The sequence below is a fragment of the Syngnathus floridae genome, chromosome 7 (genome assembly GCF_059516105.1).
Source record: "Syngnathus floridae isolate MCC-2025c chromosome 7, RoL_Sflo_1.0, whole genome shotgun sequence".
NCBI classification, from domain to species: domain Eukaryota; kingdom Metazoa; phylum Chordata; class Actinopteri; order Syngnathiformes; family Syngnathidae; genus Syngnathus; species Syngnathus floridae.
The window spans coordinates 16,700,646-16,717,750 of record NC_142419.1 but is presented as its reverse complement, the minus strand read 5'-3'; the positions used below and the strand labels follow the sequence as shown (position 1 = coordinate 16,717,750).

The 17,105-nt window shown below is 44.7% G+C and overlaps 2 protein-coding genes across 4 annotated transcripts in view; one reads left to right on the top strand and one right to left on the bottom strand.

The window, feature by feature from the left end:
• LOC148395661 (rho guanine nucleotide exchange factor 26-like) overlaps positions 1-7,910 on the top strand; it is a 27,724-nt gene extending 19,814 nt beyond the window's left edge. For both annotated transcript variants that reach the window (XM_088381677.1, XM_088381676.1), the window contains exons 11-14: positions 2,330-2,539; positions 6,302-6,372; positions 6,455-6,559; positions 6,626-7,910. In XM_088381677.1, coding sequence (XP_088237803.1) covers positions 2,330-2,539; positions 6,302-6,372; positions 6,455-6,559; positions 6,626-6,768 — 529 coding nt within the window. In that variant the 3' untranslated portion in view covers positions 6,769-7,910. The remainder of the gene's footprint in view (positions 1-2,329; positions 2,540-6,301; positions 6,373-6,454; positions 6,560-6,625) is intronic.
• On the bottom strand, positions 6,268-17,105 carry dhx36 (DEAH (Asp-Glu-Ala-His) box polypeptide 36). Of its 2 annotated transcripts, XM_088381675.1 has the most exons (27): positions 16,581-17,105; positions 16,307-16,464; positions 16,064-16,132; positions 15,538-15,802; positions 15,422-15,460; positions 15,166-15,336; positions 15,028-15,107; positions 14,882-14,956; positions 14,284-14,450; positions 14,120-14,201; positions 13,902-14,042; positions 13,731-13,836; positions 12,792-12,879; positions 12,668-12,723; positions 12,496-12,560; positions 12,024-12,167; positions 11,673-11,790; positions 10,885-10,983; positions 10,650-10,823; positions 10,504-10,590; positions 10,351-10,428; positions 10,154-10,253; positions 9,987-10,077; positions 9,366-9,486; positions 8,646-8,798; positions 8,249-8,509; positions 6,268-6,925 (listed from the first exon to the last, which is right to left on the bottom strand). In XM_088381675.1, exons 1-26 carry the CDS (start codon positions 16,812-16,814, stop codon positions 8,270-8,272), a joined length of 3,201 nt encoding a protein of 1,066 aa, XP_088237801.1. In that variant the 5' UTR covers positions 16,815-17,105; the 3' UTR covers positions 6,268-6,925; positions 8,249-8,269. The 2 variants fall into 2 exon arrangements, with proteins under 2 accessions (XP_088237801.1, XP_088237800.1); XM_088381674.1 differs by lacking the exon at positions 6,268-6,925 and having other exon boundaries at positions 8,013-8,509.

Sequence of the window (17,105 nt, the reverse complement as noted above, 5' to 3'; positions counted from 1 at the left end):
ATAAAGCCTTTACCGCGTTCAGGCTTCAACTGCATTTGCTGTCCACCGTCCGTAGAGACGGCAGGCGGGCGGAGAATAGATTAAATCCCCGCGATCATTGTAATCCAAGGTAAACGCTGACATTTCAGGCAGCCTGTTATTTTTGACTGAGGGGTGGAACGCGCGCCGCGCAAGTGCATACTATACGGGCAGGGGAGCGCGGGAAGATCAGTGGCCGAAATGCATTAACGTCACATGACATTATTATTTGGCGCCAAAAAGCCCCGTCCGCTGCAACTAGACTCATGAGGATGGCGGGTTGGGCGGGTGTCGTGAGGCCGAAATGCATTAACGTCACATGACATTATTATTTGGCGCCGAAAAGCCTCGTCCGCTGCAACTAGACTCATGAGGATGGCGGGTTGGGCGGGTGTCGTGAGGCCGAAATGCATTAACGTCACATGACCGGGTGGCCATTATTATTTGGTGCCAAAAAGCCCCGCCCGCTGCAACTAGACTCATGAGGATGGCGGGTTGGGCGGGTGTCGTGAGGCCGAAATGCATTAACGTCACAGGTCCGGGCGGCCATTATTATTTGGCGCCATTAAGCCTCGTCCGCTGCCACTAGACTCGTGAGGAGCGGCTTTGTCATTTGAGGAAAAGTTAAAGAAGTTAAGAATAAATTGTACTGATTAATAATTGTTTTTTTATTTTTTTTATTTATTTATTTTTTTTTATTTAATTTTTTTTTTTTTTTTTTACACCACAATTTCACATAGCTTAATATCAACATAAACAGAATTGTATTCTTCTAATTACCAGTTCCAACTATTTAAAATAAATAATTTAGTGCATTTTACAATGGATGTAAAATTGAGCAGGTTTAAGTTATCGTAGGTGTGGCCCTCTGACACAACTCAGGTTTTTCATGTGGCCCCTTGTAAAAATTAATTGCCCCCCCCCCCCGGTTTAAACCGTATCGGATTAGGGTCACTTAAATAGTTTAAATTCGCATTTTATACACCCACTCATATGAAAAAACTCACCACACAACCATGCAGGTTCTGCTCACGTTCCAATTGCCTTTCGCCACCCCCGCCACGCGAAAGGCATTCCAGACATTTTACCTGTAGGGCTATCAGTCATTAAAACTGCCAAGAGAGAAATACAGAAGTTGTGTGTAAGAATATTTCATTTATTACACAACAGGTAGAAAATCCTCATTTGATTTCAACCATGATGAAAATACTATCAAAGACAATTTTTCCACCAGGCCTCTGTTAGCTGTGAATATTCCAGTATGCTAATGAGAAGCTAATGCTAATTGGGTTCCTCTCCCCTCTGCATCCATCATTGTTCTCCCCCAACTGTTAATTTGCAAACAATTGGGTGGGGTAGTCTTCAACAGGTGGTCAAGCTTTTCGAGACCGTAACCGGAATCCCTGACCGGACGCGACCTCGCTAGTCCAACAGTTCATATTCTTAACCGAGGGTGCAAAAACAGAAGCATTTCGACACTCCCGTTTGTTTTGGAGCGCGCTCCCTTAATGGACACGTTGGCTCACGTGACGGCGTTTCCTCGCCAGTTGGGCCGCCGTTCCAGTCTCGAGTTGATAAAACCCACATGGGCTCGCCTTCAGCTCCTGTTTCTTTGGGCGCGCTACGTAAACACGCTTCACATGTAAGGCCGCGCAATTAGCTCCAGATGTTTCCTCGTGAGCGTGTGCGCTGGCCGACAAAAGCGAACACTCAGGTACTCGTGGGAAATCCAAGCCACAGAAACAGGTTAAGTTTTTATTTTAACTGCTGTAAAGTGTGACATGTTATGTGGCTACTGATTGATGAGCCTCTCGAGGTGACCATTATTAACTTGACGGTCTTTAGCCTCGAAGGGGTTTGGGATGAAGAAACCTGATCTTAATTTAATGTTTGGTTGAGAGGGGGTTGAATAAAATAACCAGCTGGAATTTCCGCCCTTTTCGCCGCTATTCTGGGCACCGACACAGAAAAAGTGGACATGGCAATTTTATGCCTTTGGCGCTAGTATCAGAGTCATAATTGTTGTTTTTGTAAATCGTTAAATCATACTAGATAAACAAAAACAATTGGTTAATAAACAGAAAAATCGATTAAGTAATCAACACAATTATCGATTCTAAAAACATCCGGAAGCGACAATTCTACCGTCCTCTTCTCATTCCCAGCGAGGAGAGCTAAACAAAAATAATTGGTGAATAAACAGATAATGCAAATAAAACGTTATCCGATTAATCGACGAACTCATCGACACAATCATCGATTCTAAAAACATCCAAAAGTGACAATTCCACTGTCCTCTTCTCATTCCCAGCGAGGAGAGCTACTCTGTAATCGACTACGCCCTGAGGGACGAGATCTGGGTTGGCTCGTGCCTGCCCGAGGAGGTCAACCTATCGCCGGTTCGCGGCACCGCCGGCATGTTGAGCTCACGGCAAGGCGGCGCCAACCACCTCTTCCGACTACGTTTCCAGAGCAACCACTCCGGCGAAAAGGTGCCCATGATCTTAGGGACGGACCTACTGTGAGTACTCCATCTTTTCAGTTCTTGCTCAATCGTCATGTCAGCTTTTTCACTGCCGTCTTTTTCGGCCCTTGTCGGGTTCGCAGGGATATTTTGTTACACTTCCATTGTCGCCGCCATAACATTCACCTTTTACTACCTCCTGCTAATGGGACTTGGGAAATAAACTTTATTAGTCCGTCATTTTGTCTTGGCTCTTGCTGAGAGGCGAGCCGGGCGCACCGGTTAATAGTTTTATTGACGGCCTGCCAAGTCGGTGGTTTTAATATGTTAAAAGGCACGTGGCTGCTTGAATCATTTCGGTACATCTGAGAAGTACTTTTACGTGGTTTATAGTTTTTATCTTTGTTAGGAGAGGCTTTTCCCGAACCGCCAGTTCCGTCTCCCTTTTGTACAATAAATAGAGTGAAGAGGGTTTGTTTAGACAGATTATGTAACGCACACATAAACAAAGGGGATCTGTCATATATTTGGCTTGCTACGCGGTTTATTTGTTACAGCCCACGCTGGAGAATGAACAGTTGCACTTAGTTGTGCCGGCGCTGCAGACTATTTCTCACGAGAATTTTGTAATATTCCCAACTAAATATGATTAGTTTAAAAAAAATGTTTCCAACCTATAATAACAACCGATTGTCCCCATGGAGTTTAATTTTATTTGATCGTAAAAACCTTTATTAACTCTACTGGAAAAATTACAAGTAATTTTTTTATTATTATTCTAAATATATTTATTTATTTTTTATATTTCTAATTTATTTAATTTAATAACCGTCATTCAAATGTTTAACGATGCTAATATGGTTAGCGTACTATCTACTCAATATCAATAAAACATTTAACTGATGAGTGAGAGACAATTTGCGCCTGTTTTTTTTTTTATTTTCAGCTGAGTCTGCTAATGTTTGCTTTCGGTTATTTGACAAAAAAAAGACCAAAGACGTGTTTGTAATTACGTGGGGCCCGCTGAAGAGGGGGGAAATTGTGATGAGCAAGACAAGTGTTGTCCATGTCTCCACGAGGGCTTACTGCCCCCTCTGTGCACTGTGCGGTGTGATGAAAAAAAAAACCTTCATCCTTTGATAACTTGGGAGTTCGGGGGGCCTTGGTTGGGATGTCACAATGTGTGTGTGCACTGTAGTAGTCTGGCAAGTGTCCATTCTTACAGTGGTTGCATAGCAGCGTTCCATTGTTAAACGGGTTATTTCCCACGAGTGCCCACCCCCCATTCACACACGACGGTTCACTCCCTCAACCCGTCTTGATCATCTCGTGTTTGCGCTATCTTTTGTTTTAGGTCAGAAAATAGCTCTCACTTCCGATGTCTATTCTTTTCGAATTAGTGACTCAAGCCCACGTGAGACATGGAAGCGGTCATCGTTGAGTCAGTCGAATTAGATTGGAGCGAACTATGGAGGTCCTTAGACCTCAGTAAGTTATCGTTTTTTTAAGAGGGCAACTTATATGCATATTTAATTTATTAAATTCTGGTGTAGAGATACTGACACCCCAAAATTGACCGTTGTCAGCAGGATTCGAACCTACGCGGGGAGACCCCAATGGATTCCATCGCCTTAACCGATCGGCCATGACAACTTCGATATGGTCAGATATACAAATACGAAAATAAAATGCTGAATAAATTGCAACTATGAGAAAACTGTTGAGACTGCGAGGCAAGAGTGACACAATCATTAAACGTGAGCCCGTTTTAGTGGAGGGGGGATTAAACTTGCCATTGTTGTCCAGCCCCTGTGTGCTCTTTTGTTTTGGTGCCGTGCACACGTTGGCGTGACCCCCATTCAGTGAATAACTCGTCGTCTCCGGGCTGGAACAGCCATTGTCACACAAAAAGCCATGCAGCAAACCAACACAGTTGTTAGTCAGACGTGAAATTCCAACACACAACGGTTGTCGTATTTGCTAGCATGATGCTATATTTTGGTTTTTGATGAATTTTGCCGCTCTACTCTGGTTTAAATACGCCGACACGGGAGTTTCCCTTCAAGTCAGTGACGTGGGGAGGCCCCCCATATAAATGACTTTTATTATAAAAAAAATAATTAATGAATATGACAAGTGAATTAGTTTTTTTGCCATTTTCATGATGGCAGGGGAGGCACGGCCTCCCTTGCCCCCCCCTGACTGCACGTCCCTGGTTCAGACTCATGTTTCCGTCAAGCGTCGGAAAACGTGCTTTGACCCTTGCTTTGGGTTGGAGAACTGTTCTGAAGGTTAGGGAAACAAAACAAAAAAAAAAAAGGAAGGAAGGATAGAAGAAGGCTGTCGTCGCTCTTTATCTAGCCGGGAAAGAAGCAGTAAGGAGATCTACTGAGAACGGATTTATGACGCTTCACATTCTCTCGTCCTTTTGTCGTTCACCTAACCGGCCTAACACCTGTCTGCACCTAAACACACACACACACACACTCACGTCGGGTATGTACATTCCACAGATAACCATGAAAGCGCCTGTCAGAAACATATGCCCTCCATCCATACCGTACAATTCGACATCCGCCGTCCCCAAAAAATGTGTTCAGCTGCGTCCCCGGTGGCAAATGTGGACATGTGTCACCATCGCTATATTAAAAAACAGTTGTCTTCGCTCACTACATCAAGTTACGAAGCATTTGTTGAGTCTTGTTGGATGACCTGGTTGTTAGGTAAGGTTGCACTCGGAGTTGGTTAATAAATCACAAAGCGGCCATTTTGTGATAAGAATTTGAGTGTTGGGTGACGGCGCTTAAGTGAAAGCATGTGACGACTTGAGTCGCACAAGTAGGCCACCTTAGAGATGTTAACTCACAAATTGTGGGTATGACCATGCCATGTAGATGTTTGGAATTTTTGGGGGGGGACTATTCAGTCCCCGAAGCCAGTATTATTAAGCAGATTGGAATTTTACACGTGTATGACTAAGCAATGTAAAAATGACGTTTTATGACGGTGAAAGGTTCACCCTGGAACGAATTAGATCAACTTCCTTTGTTTCCGATGGGAAAATGGGTTTGGGATAAGAAAAAAATCAATAGTGTTCTGATTCTGCTTGTTTTTTTTTAATTGAATAAATGTTTCATATTCAAATCATACTCATTTGAACATGGGCAGAAATAAATTGGTGAATACTCTGCAAAGTAAATTACCTTATGATCGGTTAACTTAAGCCCGCTGATCAAGCTCGAAAATCCCAATCGTGTATCGTCTCATATTTATGGGATACCAGTAAAGATTTGCAACACCACGTGTCCTCGAGCCCAACTGAAAAACAATAATCCAGGCTGACTCACAGGATAACCTGCGCTTAACTTCCATCAGCATGTTCCTTCATGTTTTATGAGTCAGCTTCAGAAAACACTCAAATCCCTTCACTCTTGAGATCCTCACCCTCAGCTAAGTGGGATGTGGGAACAGGTGAAATCCAGAGATAAAGTTTCGTGGAAGCTGATCTGCGTGGCTCCACCCACTGTGCATGTTTTCTTCTCAGGGATCAGACAAGAACGAAAGAGAAATCGCTTAAGTCCCTCAGTGGCCTCGTGAGACTTTTGCCTTTGTGCTGCTTCTGTTCAACCTGACAACACACCTCTGTTGTCTCCAAAACCTGCTGAGCCACTCAAATCCACTCAATGAGGCCCATTCTGTTGAAGCTCTCAAAGCTCCCCATGCACATTCAATTTATTCGCTACACTTGCGCCATTTAATACTGGAATAAAATAAGCTATTATAAATTGCTAATTGACCCAAAGTGTTTATTTTTTTTAGGAACGAACGCGCTAGGTGGATCAGCGCCCTGGGCCACAATGTCAACAAAGACAAGAATCAAGATAGGACAAGTAAGACAATATCGCCCCCGTGTGGTGGTTAAATAGAACACCAGTGGCGTCCAAAAGGAGTGCTTAGGAATTGTCTTTATAGACGCCATGCAGGTGGAGGTGACCAGAACCTACACGGCCAAGCAGCCGGACGAGTTGTCGTTGCAGGTGGCCGACGTGGTGCTTGTCTCACAGCTGGTTGAAGATGGTAAGAAAACCAAATCCAAAAATCTAATCACGCAGATTCCCCACGAGATGTTTCTCTTTGTGTCAGGCTGGTACGAAGGCGAGCGTCTACGTGACGGCGAGCGCGGCTGGTTCCTGGCAGAATGCGCCGAGCCCATCACGTGTCAGGCCACCATCGAGCGTAACGTGCAGAGGATGGACCGCCTGCAGGGCCTGGAAACCAACGTGTGACGTTCAGGGGACCGTAAAAGGGACGTTTGACTGAGCCAGTCCTCACGTTAGTCCTCGGTGACCATGAATAACAGGGATGACATAAGATGGCTGACATCTTATGAATAACTCATAGGTCCTTGAGAAGGTGGCATCAACCTGGTGCTGTCAAGGTGTCCTTAAAAAACAGACAGAACTTATCAGGACAAAAGTATTGGGACCCAAGACCATTGCACCAACAGGAGACTTGAATGATGAAGAACGAACCCTGTGAAATAACCCAAAATCCAGGACAACTCCTCCCCGTTGAATTGTCAATAGATGGCAGCAAAGCACTACTTTTGTGTAAAAAAAAAAAAAAGCTCCTCTCCTCACTTCAACAGCATCAAAAACTCACAAGATGGCAGCAAAACACTACTTTTGTCTTAATGGATTTGGCACTGAGATTCCACAAGATGGCAGCAAATTACTACTTTTGTCTAAAAAAGCTCATCAACTTCATACATCCTTGGCACCAAAACATTTTCAGCTAATAACAGGTTTCCCACAAAAATTGGGAAGGCTGAAGAGAAGTTTGTTCCATTACTTTTGTCCGTATAGGCCATTTGGTGGGGAGGCAATGTTTTTGCACATAAGGTGGAAAATGCCATTTATTAAAAGCTGAAGGTGTTTTTTTTTTTTTTTAAATTGAGAGACAAGACACACACACACACTTGGTGACGCATGAGTTTGCTCTCTTGCAGCTTAAGGTGCCAACAAGACCATCTGCCACAGCTGTGGGGGTGTGGCAATGGAAAAAAAAATCCTTTTGCATCCACACACCCAAGATTTCATCCTGTAACCATGAATTGCAGTAACTTGTAAATCAACTGTGTACCAGTTGTAAATATGTATAAAAAAACAATTGTTTTAAATGTTTTTCAAATACAATTGAAACTTTGTCCTTCATCAAAATTTTGTAAACACTCTGCCATGCTATTAAATAAGAAACTGTGCCTAAACTTTTGACTTCTACTGTAAATGCTGTAAAAGAAATTTTTGATACAGCTCCTTGTCCGGGGTGTTTTCGATTGTACAGCTGTACCTAATGAAGTGTCCGCTGATTGTATGTATGGCACATCAAGTCATAAATAATAAAAGCTTAATTGTTGACCTATTGGAAATGATTTATTATTTGTTATTTTGATGATGTAAGTTGATGATGTAAGTTTTTGATCCGACCGCAATGATAAATGGAAAATATGGCAATGCATTTTGTACTTAAATTCAAGTTTGGCAAACACTGAAGTAGAGTTTTATTTCAGATAGTCGTAACATTTTGACACTAAATGACCGACCGGTTTTGCACATTCTATATACGTTTGAGGTGACTATTGATGGGCTTTGAAAACATGAGTGTTCGAATCAAATGCAAAAAAAAAACTGCTTTCACTTTCTGTAGTCCGACTTGTAGAAAGCACCCAAAAATGTGTGTGGTTTTCTAATAAATACGACAACTAACCTGCGATTCTTTTACTCCGAGCTAATTGTCGTCATCATCGTCATTGAAGTACTTGTGTTGTCCTCTAGGGGCCAAAGGCTCGTCATGGCCTCTGGCTCCGCCCCCAGCGCTCGCCGCTGATGTGGACGACTCCTGCGTGGTAATGAGATCGACGATGGCCGTGATGACGGCGCAGTCTTTGGATTGGTGGTTCTTCCAGTCCACAGGGGCCGGCCTGCGGATTTTTTCTTCCAGCAGAGAATTAAGCGCTTGTTTTAGGTTCTGGAGAGAGAACAGATGAGATGTTGATTATGAAATAAAAATGAACAAATACATTTCAATGAACCAATTAGGGAAAATTGACCATGGTTGTGCTATATATATATAAAAAAATGCTTGTTGAGCTGCTTTGTATTACCTTGACAAGATGAGCAATGCGTGCCGGCGACCTGAAGACGATCCACTGGTCCACGGCGATGGTCTCCTGGTCCTCGTCCTTCTGGATGCTGATGTCGCCGCCGAAGAAAAGCAGAGAGAAGGGCGACACTTCGGTGCAGTCGTACAGGAAGATCTGAGGAGACAGAAAATGAGACACGAGGCGGTTTCGGACTTGGGATTTGTGATTAGGTGGTGAGGTTGAGGTTTATTCCAAAAAAATGGTCAGAGCTTGTAAAATTGGTGGTGCAATGTATCACAAATCGGCCAGGGAGTTGTGGACTTGGCGCGGCTAATAAATACATTCTAAAAAAGGGCTGCTTAAAAGCCAGTCTGCATTCAAGAGGCACATTTCATCCTGGAAGCTCCTTGACAAATACAATAAAATCATAAAAAAAAAAAAAAAAAGGAACGAGAAAGCGGAGACGACCGCATCAGCCTCTCAGGGACAAACGCGTCACTGCACCGTGACGTCAATGCCACGCTTCTCGTCTCTGCCTGCGTGTGTGTGTGTGTGTGTGTGTGTCCGAGCGTGTGCAGTCTTTGAAGCATAAGAGCGTTTGAAAGGCAGCCTTTTAATCAAATATTCATTCGGGCTAAAACTGCCAACCTTTAACCACTCGCCAAGCTGAGACCGCGTCCAAAGCAGAGGCGACACACACACGTCTAAACACAAAGTAAGGCGAAGGAAAGTCTTTCTTACGCTGCTGGTTCTCATTTTGAGGTGATAGATGAGCCACTTGTAATTGAAGTTGGTCTCCTCGGAGTTGACGGATTTGGGGTGAATGTTCACCTGCCCGTCGTGCTGTGTGTACACTTTGACCCTGCACGAGATAACAAAAACAAAAATATTTTTTATTTTTTCGTTTTGTATTTTTTTTTGTTGATTTATTTTGTATATATAGAGAGATGATGCAATGATTAAGCAGCACCAGCAGATGGCCCTGCTCATGATTGACTTAAGCGGAAATCTCTATCCTTAGGTGTCATGCTAGTAGTAAACAAAAGCAGACGGACCGCTATTTTAAATGTGTTTGCAAACTTGGAGCAACTTTAGATTTCATTAGGATGCTATTGCACCAGTTGTCTGTCTGTTGTTGTTGTTTCAGCTTTTAACTCCTGCCAAGACGGGCACAGAGGGAAGCGCGATGAGCGTTTCAGACGGCCACGTTCCAAACGGCGCATTGACAGCGGGGAACAATCTGCTCTCGGTCTGACCGTCTGGGTTTGAAATAAACTTATGAAAGGTTGCGTGAAGCATAAGTGAGTGTGTCATAACTTTGAAAACATTCGTGAGGGGATTCATATGAATGATCTTTCTCACCCGGGCCTCTTTTTGCTATGCCTTGGTCGGATCATGGCTACTTTAGGATACAAGCCGGCTACAATCACCGCCTTGATCAGCTTCTCGTTATCTGAGGGAAGGCAGAATGTCACTTTGGTATAAAAAAATTATTTTTATCCATTGAAGAGCTCCTCCTATCTATCTACCCGAGTTGACGTTAGAGTTGGGGTCTTTAGGGTCCTTGCTGCTGACGAAGCCCGCGTGCCAGAGATGTTCGGCAAACTGGCCCTTCATGTTGTGCAGCATCTAAACGAGACAAGGAGTCAAGACGCGGGGTCACGTGTTGGCAAAAGCTAACCGGGTCCAAAAGTCTACAAATAAAACGCTCATCTTTATTTCCAACCTGGAGTGTGTTGACAGACAGGAAGTTGTCCCAGCAGAAGTTTTGCTCGCGCCGCCACCGTTTCGCATCTTGCCAGCCCTGACCAATCGACAAATAATGACCGATTTGTGTACGACATTACAAAAAAACGAAGCATGTGATCAGCTCTACTACCTGGAAGGCATAGACCACAGTAAGGTGGTCGCTTTTGGAGTTCCTGGACAGCTCTTTCCTCCTCTTGTCTGCCAGCGCCTCTTTGCCCTGTGAGGTCATCATGTCACACCACGGCTGCTTTTACGTACGAGGGGCGGCGACCCTACCAGAGGGATGAAGAAAGGGTCTTTGAAGCTGAGGCAGGCGGCGATGGTGAGTACGGGGTCGAGGCAGCCGAGCAGCGCTCCGAACAGGATGAGCTTTCCGATGTGAGGTTCCACGGGTAGGCGGGCCAAGTGGAAACCCAGCGGCGTCAGATTCTCCGAATGGTCCAAAGCGTTCTGACGCACACCAAAAAGATATTTGACTCATTTTTCAAATTTAAAATTTCTTTTATCTTACCAGGACTTGTAGGTTCTTTATGGCTAGATTGACGGCCTGTTCACTGGGCGGGTCCAGAGCTTTCTGCAGGAAGTGAGCGATGCCCCCGAGCTGCAATATCTAGATAAGAGAATACAAAAGCCAAAACACATTAATACAGCTGACTGACACAAATAGAATAAGCTTGTTATATTTTTCCTGCTCGGTTAGCAAACGGACATGAAATACTTTCACCTGCGAAAATGTATTCAAATGCCTCAAAGCTGAACCTCAGGGGCAACGTTAAAAACACACTCAATAAAGCCGCCGATGCAAACAATCGACGGGAGTGACCTTTCCCTTCGTGTTCCATTAGCATGCGCTGAGGCGGAGAGTGAGTGGATTGGGAGGCTTTCCAGAGCGGATGAACGACATAAATGGCAATCCGTTGCTAAAAGAGGCGATGCCCTCGCCTCCTCCAGAGGGCGCCGTGTGAACGCAAAGTCCTTTGTGCTGAGTACAGTTATTCAGATAAAAAAGAAAATCTCTGCAGGAAAAAAAAAAAGCACATTAACAGATCCTCCAAAAAATGTGAGGACCTTTCAGCCAATCAGAGACCTAAAAAGTTATTTATGAGAAAGCACCTGAGTATAAGTCACAGGGTGAGCCAAACTATAAAAAAAATGTTGGGAAAACAGATTGAATTTTAAATGGCCTTGATGTATCACAATGCTGACAAATGTGCCTTTCCAACAACTCGGCGCATGCGAGAAGATTTGTGCTTTGAGAAGCCCGCCTGTGATTGGACGGCGCGTTACTAGCAAACGGACCTTGATCTGCAGGCACAGCTCCTCCAGCGGAGTCCTCATGATTTCTGGTAATTGGTAGGAATCTAAAAGGCTGGCTCGGAGACCGTTGTACAGATGATAGCACTTGCCGGGGCACACTCTAAGAAGAAGAAGAGAAAAAAAAGCTTAATTAAGAATAATTTTCATTAAAATGCTTTCAGCAAGCATCTCATGCTAATTGGGCCTGGCTCCATTCTGAGAAGCTTTCTCCTTTTCTCCTTTCGGACCACAAACGTGGATGATAAAAGGAAAATTGGCCTGTAATCACAGCGGCCTAAACAGCCATAAAATGGACCGCCGTGAGTACACAAAAGACAAATCCATACGCCGCACCTGCCAGCGCGACCTTTCCTCTGCTTGGCGTTGGCCAGGCTCACCCACTCGGCCGTCATGGTGCTGATGTTGTTGTTGGTGTCGAAGTTGGTTTCCTTGATCTTGCCTCCGTCGATCACAAAAACCACATCGTCGATGGTGATGCTGAAAGCAGTTGGGGGGGAATGGAATGAAATCAGACGGAAAAGCACTTCAAAGCAAGCGCTTCGAAAATGCTCAGTTTGGACTCGGAATCGTGCTGGAGTAGAAAATAAAATCGAGCTCTAGGGAGGAACTTGGCACCTATTTTTAGTGATGGAGAGCGCGGTCAACTTCTTTCATTTGTGCGTGAGCGCTAGAATAAATCTTCAATTAGTCAGCCCCGTTTCAAGCCCTCGCAGTTCTTAATCTTTACTCGCCGCTTTGCAGCCAAGTGAAATTGGGAAAAGCCTGGAGCAAATAAAAAAAACATTTGTCCCGGCCGGTCGCTTACCTCGTTTCGGCTATATTGGTAGCAATCACAATCTTCCGCACCCCAGGTGGAGGACGCTGGAACACCTTGGGAGGGAGCAAGGGAGATGAGGTTGAGATTGGATTTCGGCACAAACGGAGGAGTGAAAATAAAAGCGGACGTGGAAAGAGAGATGGAGGCGGCAAACACTGACCAGCGTCTGATTAACGGTCGGCATGAGCGAGTGCAGCGGGATGATGACAAAACGATCTGCAACCACAGACCGGGTTTTAATGATGTCATAAAGTCACGTGACAACTATGAAAAGATTAATTTACCTGATTTGAACATCTGCTGCGCCATCAGCAAATCATTGAGGCTGCTGATGTTGTCCCAGCCAGGCAGGAAGACCAAGATGGCTCCTTCCTGTCCAACGTGAGCAAACTAAGATGAGGACAAAAGAATTCTCCTATCCTCCAAACTTATTTACTCGCAGCTTCTTATCTAGCCCAATTTGTTATCACCCAAGTTGACATTTGCCGCGTGTTGGGAGACAACTTGAGCGTCTGTGTTTTTATTTATGATTGATGGATTTTCATCATTTCATAGCGGCGGCTTTTAGACGAGGACAAAGAAATACGGTGGGGATGATATTAAATTGGCTGAAAATAACCCTGCAATTCATCTTCTCAATAGGAGCGGAAATAAAAAAAATAAATAAAGCATTTTCGCCCGCCAGCCAACTGTGTTTAAATTATAGCCAATTATTAGTATTGGTCTACAGAGTCTTTTATAAACTCTTAGAGGAAAATAGAACAGTCATGTTGACTTACTATCTTACAATGTCCATTCATGGCTGCACGTTATTGGTCTAATTATGGTGCACCGCAGGCATTAAATAACCACTCGGCCGCTTCTTCTATTCATGAATTTGTCACGGCCGATCAGTCGCTCCATCTGACGTACGTCGATCGGCCACTCGGGCTGAGCGTGGCCGTGACTGACGGACGCAGCTAAACACTAGTCAGTCTTTCCACGACTACAGTAATAAGCGTGGCGCTGGAAATTGACCAAAAGAATAGGGAATCAACATTCAGTGAGGGGGAGCATCTGTTCAATGGCTCATTAGCGCCGACCCGCTGCCCAGTTGTCGTGTCATTTTCTCTCATCTTATGTCTGGGCGCGCTTGGACGGATCCTAACCCTGCTGTTCCTGCCATCTGCTCGATAATAACACTCGGTTTGGATAACACTGTGCAAAATGTACCTCGAACTTACCTCGTCGTTGAGCACAATATGGCGGATAAGCGCCACGATGAGGTCCAAGTCGATCTTGTCGTCGCCGTCCAGCGTCTCGAGAGCGGCGATTGTGCTCTCGGAGTATCTGGGAGGAAAAACAAGTGACATTATATTACACAGTATTACCTCATCCATAATTCTCCAACCCACTTGTCCTGGAGCGTGCGAGCATAACAAGGCCAGCTCTCTTTGTATTCGTCCTCCTTCTCCTTCTTCTCAGGTCTGGAGTGGCGCCCCTGCCAGAAGCCTCTTTTCCAAGCGGGTCGGCGGTCGTTGTTCTTAGGCTGATATCTGGAGAAAAATAAAATAAAATAAAAACAGGTTCAACAATCAAGGTCTAACAGTGAGATGGAAATGTCATATTCTACCTCATCATCTCCACAATGTCCTCAAGGAGGAACTCCTCCACTGGGAACGTAAAGCCCGGGATGTGGATCATGGGGCAGTTGTCTGAAAGGAAAGAGCGCGATTATTTACGACATCCGAAAGATAAGAGCTGGAACATGATGCTTGTCGTGGAGGACGCAAATACCAAAGTACTTGGAGAATTTCTCTGCGTTGAGCGTGGCACTCATCAGGATGACCTTGAGGTCGTGTCGCACGTCGAGTAGGTCCTTGACGATGGTGAGCAACACGTCGGATTGCAGGCTACGCTCGTGGACCTCATCCAGGACCAAGTGACTGATACTTGATAAATTCCTGTCAGGACATGTTTTGGGCATTTCATATAAAGATGCTCATCTGTGATGAAGTTCTTGGGTTCCCTGAAAATATTTCTGCATCGTACTTTTCGGATAAATGTATTGTAGCGACCTCGGCACAATACTTGCAGCGTTTGGTCTGACTGCCCGTAGCCCTAAAATGACTCACGCAGGTCAAGTCGTGCCAACTTTGGGATGAGCGCAAATGAGATAACAAAAGCCGACACTCTCGCTTTCGACCGAGGATGCGAGGAGGAGTGGGCGGGGATGACTCAACTGTGTGTGCTTTCTCTGCCTAAAAGGATGATGGGAGGGGTGAGGGGGTCATAGTAATGTTCCTGCCAACTGACAGCAAGCGTAAATCGATGAAGTGGACTGACACAGGGAAGGAAAAGTCAAAAATGAAACGCTGGAAGGCGGGACACTCACGTATCTGAGCGAAGCCACTGAAGAACAATGCCGGTGGTGCAGTACAGGATTGAACCTTTTCCCCGTGGTAACTTGCTGGAGAAAGACAAAATGGACTGAATTTTCCAAATTCGTCCTAAATAAATTTTTGGGCATTTTGCACTTACCACTGCAAGCGAATTTGGTAACCGCACGAATTTCCATTGCCAACCTGTTCCGCCCTCTCAGCGGCCACACGCTCGGCGACCTGCGTGAGACGAAAGTTAGACTCGAGCTAAGCGACGACGTGAAGGACTTTGGCATACCGAGATGGCGCTGATGCGGCGAGGCTGCGTGCAAACCACACGGCACACGGAGCCCATGCCGCGCCTGATGTAGTCGTCCAGGATGAACTGGGTCACCTGGGTGGTTTTCCCGCAGCCCGTTTCACCGCTCACTACCAGAACTTGGTTGGAATTAATCAGCTGGACCAGCTCCTAATAGGGCAACAATGTCAATATTGTTAATTGGTAGCATGATCAAATTAAACTCATATCTCAGATTTCAAAATTCAGAATGAACCTCTTTCTTCCCGTAGGATGGCAACTTCTTTCTGAACGTCTGTGGAAAAGGACAAAAACAAATTCTTAAGCGTTGAATGGCGATGAGAGAAACACCAAGCTGTCACTCAAACTCACCAGCATCTCCTTATACTTTGGGTGTGATTTCTTACACTCCAGATCTCTTTTCAACGACTCATCCAGCGCAACATTTCTGGATGTTTCATGGAGTAGGAACTCGAGATCTTTGTCATTCCTCCTCACTTTCTCCTTGTCTTCATCCACCTTCACTTGCTGCCGCTCCATCGCATGATCCTTATCGTCGTCATCATCATTGACGGCGTCGTCATCATTATCATCCCAAGTGTCAGGAATCTCATCTTTAACTGCCTGAGAGATTGAACTATGGAGGGGAAAAATAAAAACAAAATCAGCTGTCTTACACAGTCACTAAAGTATTCATTATAAGTATTGTGTTTCCATTCTTTTTGGTCTCTTATCTATGTCCTTCTTTTACATGGTTAGATTGAAAAACTGCCACAATAAAATATCGTTGGATGTCAAAATGTTAGTCATGAGCAGCGGGATAGTGCCTGAGGATAATGAAGATAATAATAATAATAATAATAATAATAATAATAATAATAATAATAATGATGCAGACCGTTTCTGTTCTTCCTCTTCAAATTTGATCTTCTGTTTTTCCTCTTCACTCATGTCCCCATCGAAGTAGCTGCACGAAGCACATTGGTCACACACAGTTATCGTATCGTGAATATTAATATCAATTAGGCAAATTTGCTTAGCCTTGTGCTTTACGATTGTTTTAATCGGGGAGACTACAAAAGCAGTGATTTTCCCCTTGAATGAAAAAGTATTTATTATATATATAAAAAAAAGTTCTCACCAGTGACTACTTTTACTGGAAGGTACACGCCAGCTGCCCGACGCAGAACCTCTCGCATCACTATTTGGTCTCTCCAAACCTGGCTGGTCATACTGGACGGAGTCGAGCAGCTTGATAATGTGCTGCTCTCTGGTTTCATCCATCTGGACCACTGCCCGCTTCACACATGCAGACAAAATGGAGAATTAAAACGAGAAATGTTTGTGAAACTTGTCACAAGTTCTACACTTTATTCGAGCAGTGTGGTTCTAATAAACCCCCCCAAAAAGCATACCGATCTCCGGTCAGCCTGTTTCTTCCTGACTGCTCCGTGTCTTGCATACCACAAGCCAATTTCTCGGCCTTTCAAATGCGAAGGATGACGAGAAAAGGAATCCTGGTCGGGGTCGCCATTATTTCCACCTCCCCGGTTAGCTCTTTCTCTGCTGCCATCACGGTAGCCTCTACTGCTCCCCCTACTACTGCCTCCTCTTCTGCCTCGCCCTCCGCCTCCGTACTTAGAACTCATGCCGCCGCAAAAAACACGAGCGGCGTCGGCATAAAATAATAAAACTTCTTAACGAGAGTTAGCCAGTAGCATTAGCATTATCTTGGCACTCGGCGGTTCAACGAAGGGAGGGGCGGGTATTACATTAAAAACAAAAACCGTTTGCCAATGACGTTTACAAAATATAAAGTTAATTTTTCAGGTATGTTGTTGGGAAACAATGCAATTAACGAGCCGCAATTAGTCATTCATAGACATGTTTCTCTCCGGTGTGTCGCACATTTGGACGTCACCATTTGTTTGTCGCTTGTA

What these genes read in the sequence shown, in the direction of transcription:
- dhx36 (XM_088381675.1), bottom strand. Translation starts at nt 16,814, where the DNA reads ATGAGTTCTAAGTACGGAGGCGGAGGGCGAGGCAGAAGAGGAGGCAGT. An exon ending in TCCAGTAAAAGTAGTCACTG is followed by an intron (nt 16,133 to 16,306) that starts GTGAGAACTTTT and finishes TGCTTCGTGCAG; the next exon opens with CTACTTCGATGGGGACATGA. An exon ending in CGACCGTTAATCAGACGCTG is followed by an intron (nt 12,561 to 12,667) that starts GTCAGTGTTTGC and finishes CTCCCTCCCAAG; the next exon opens with GTGTTCCAGCGTCCTCCACC.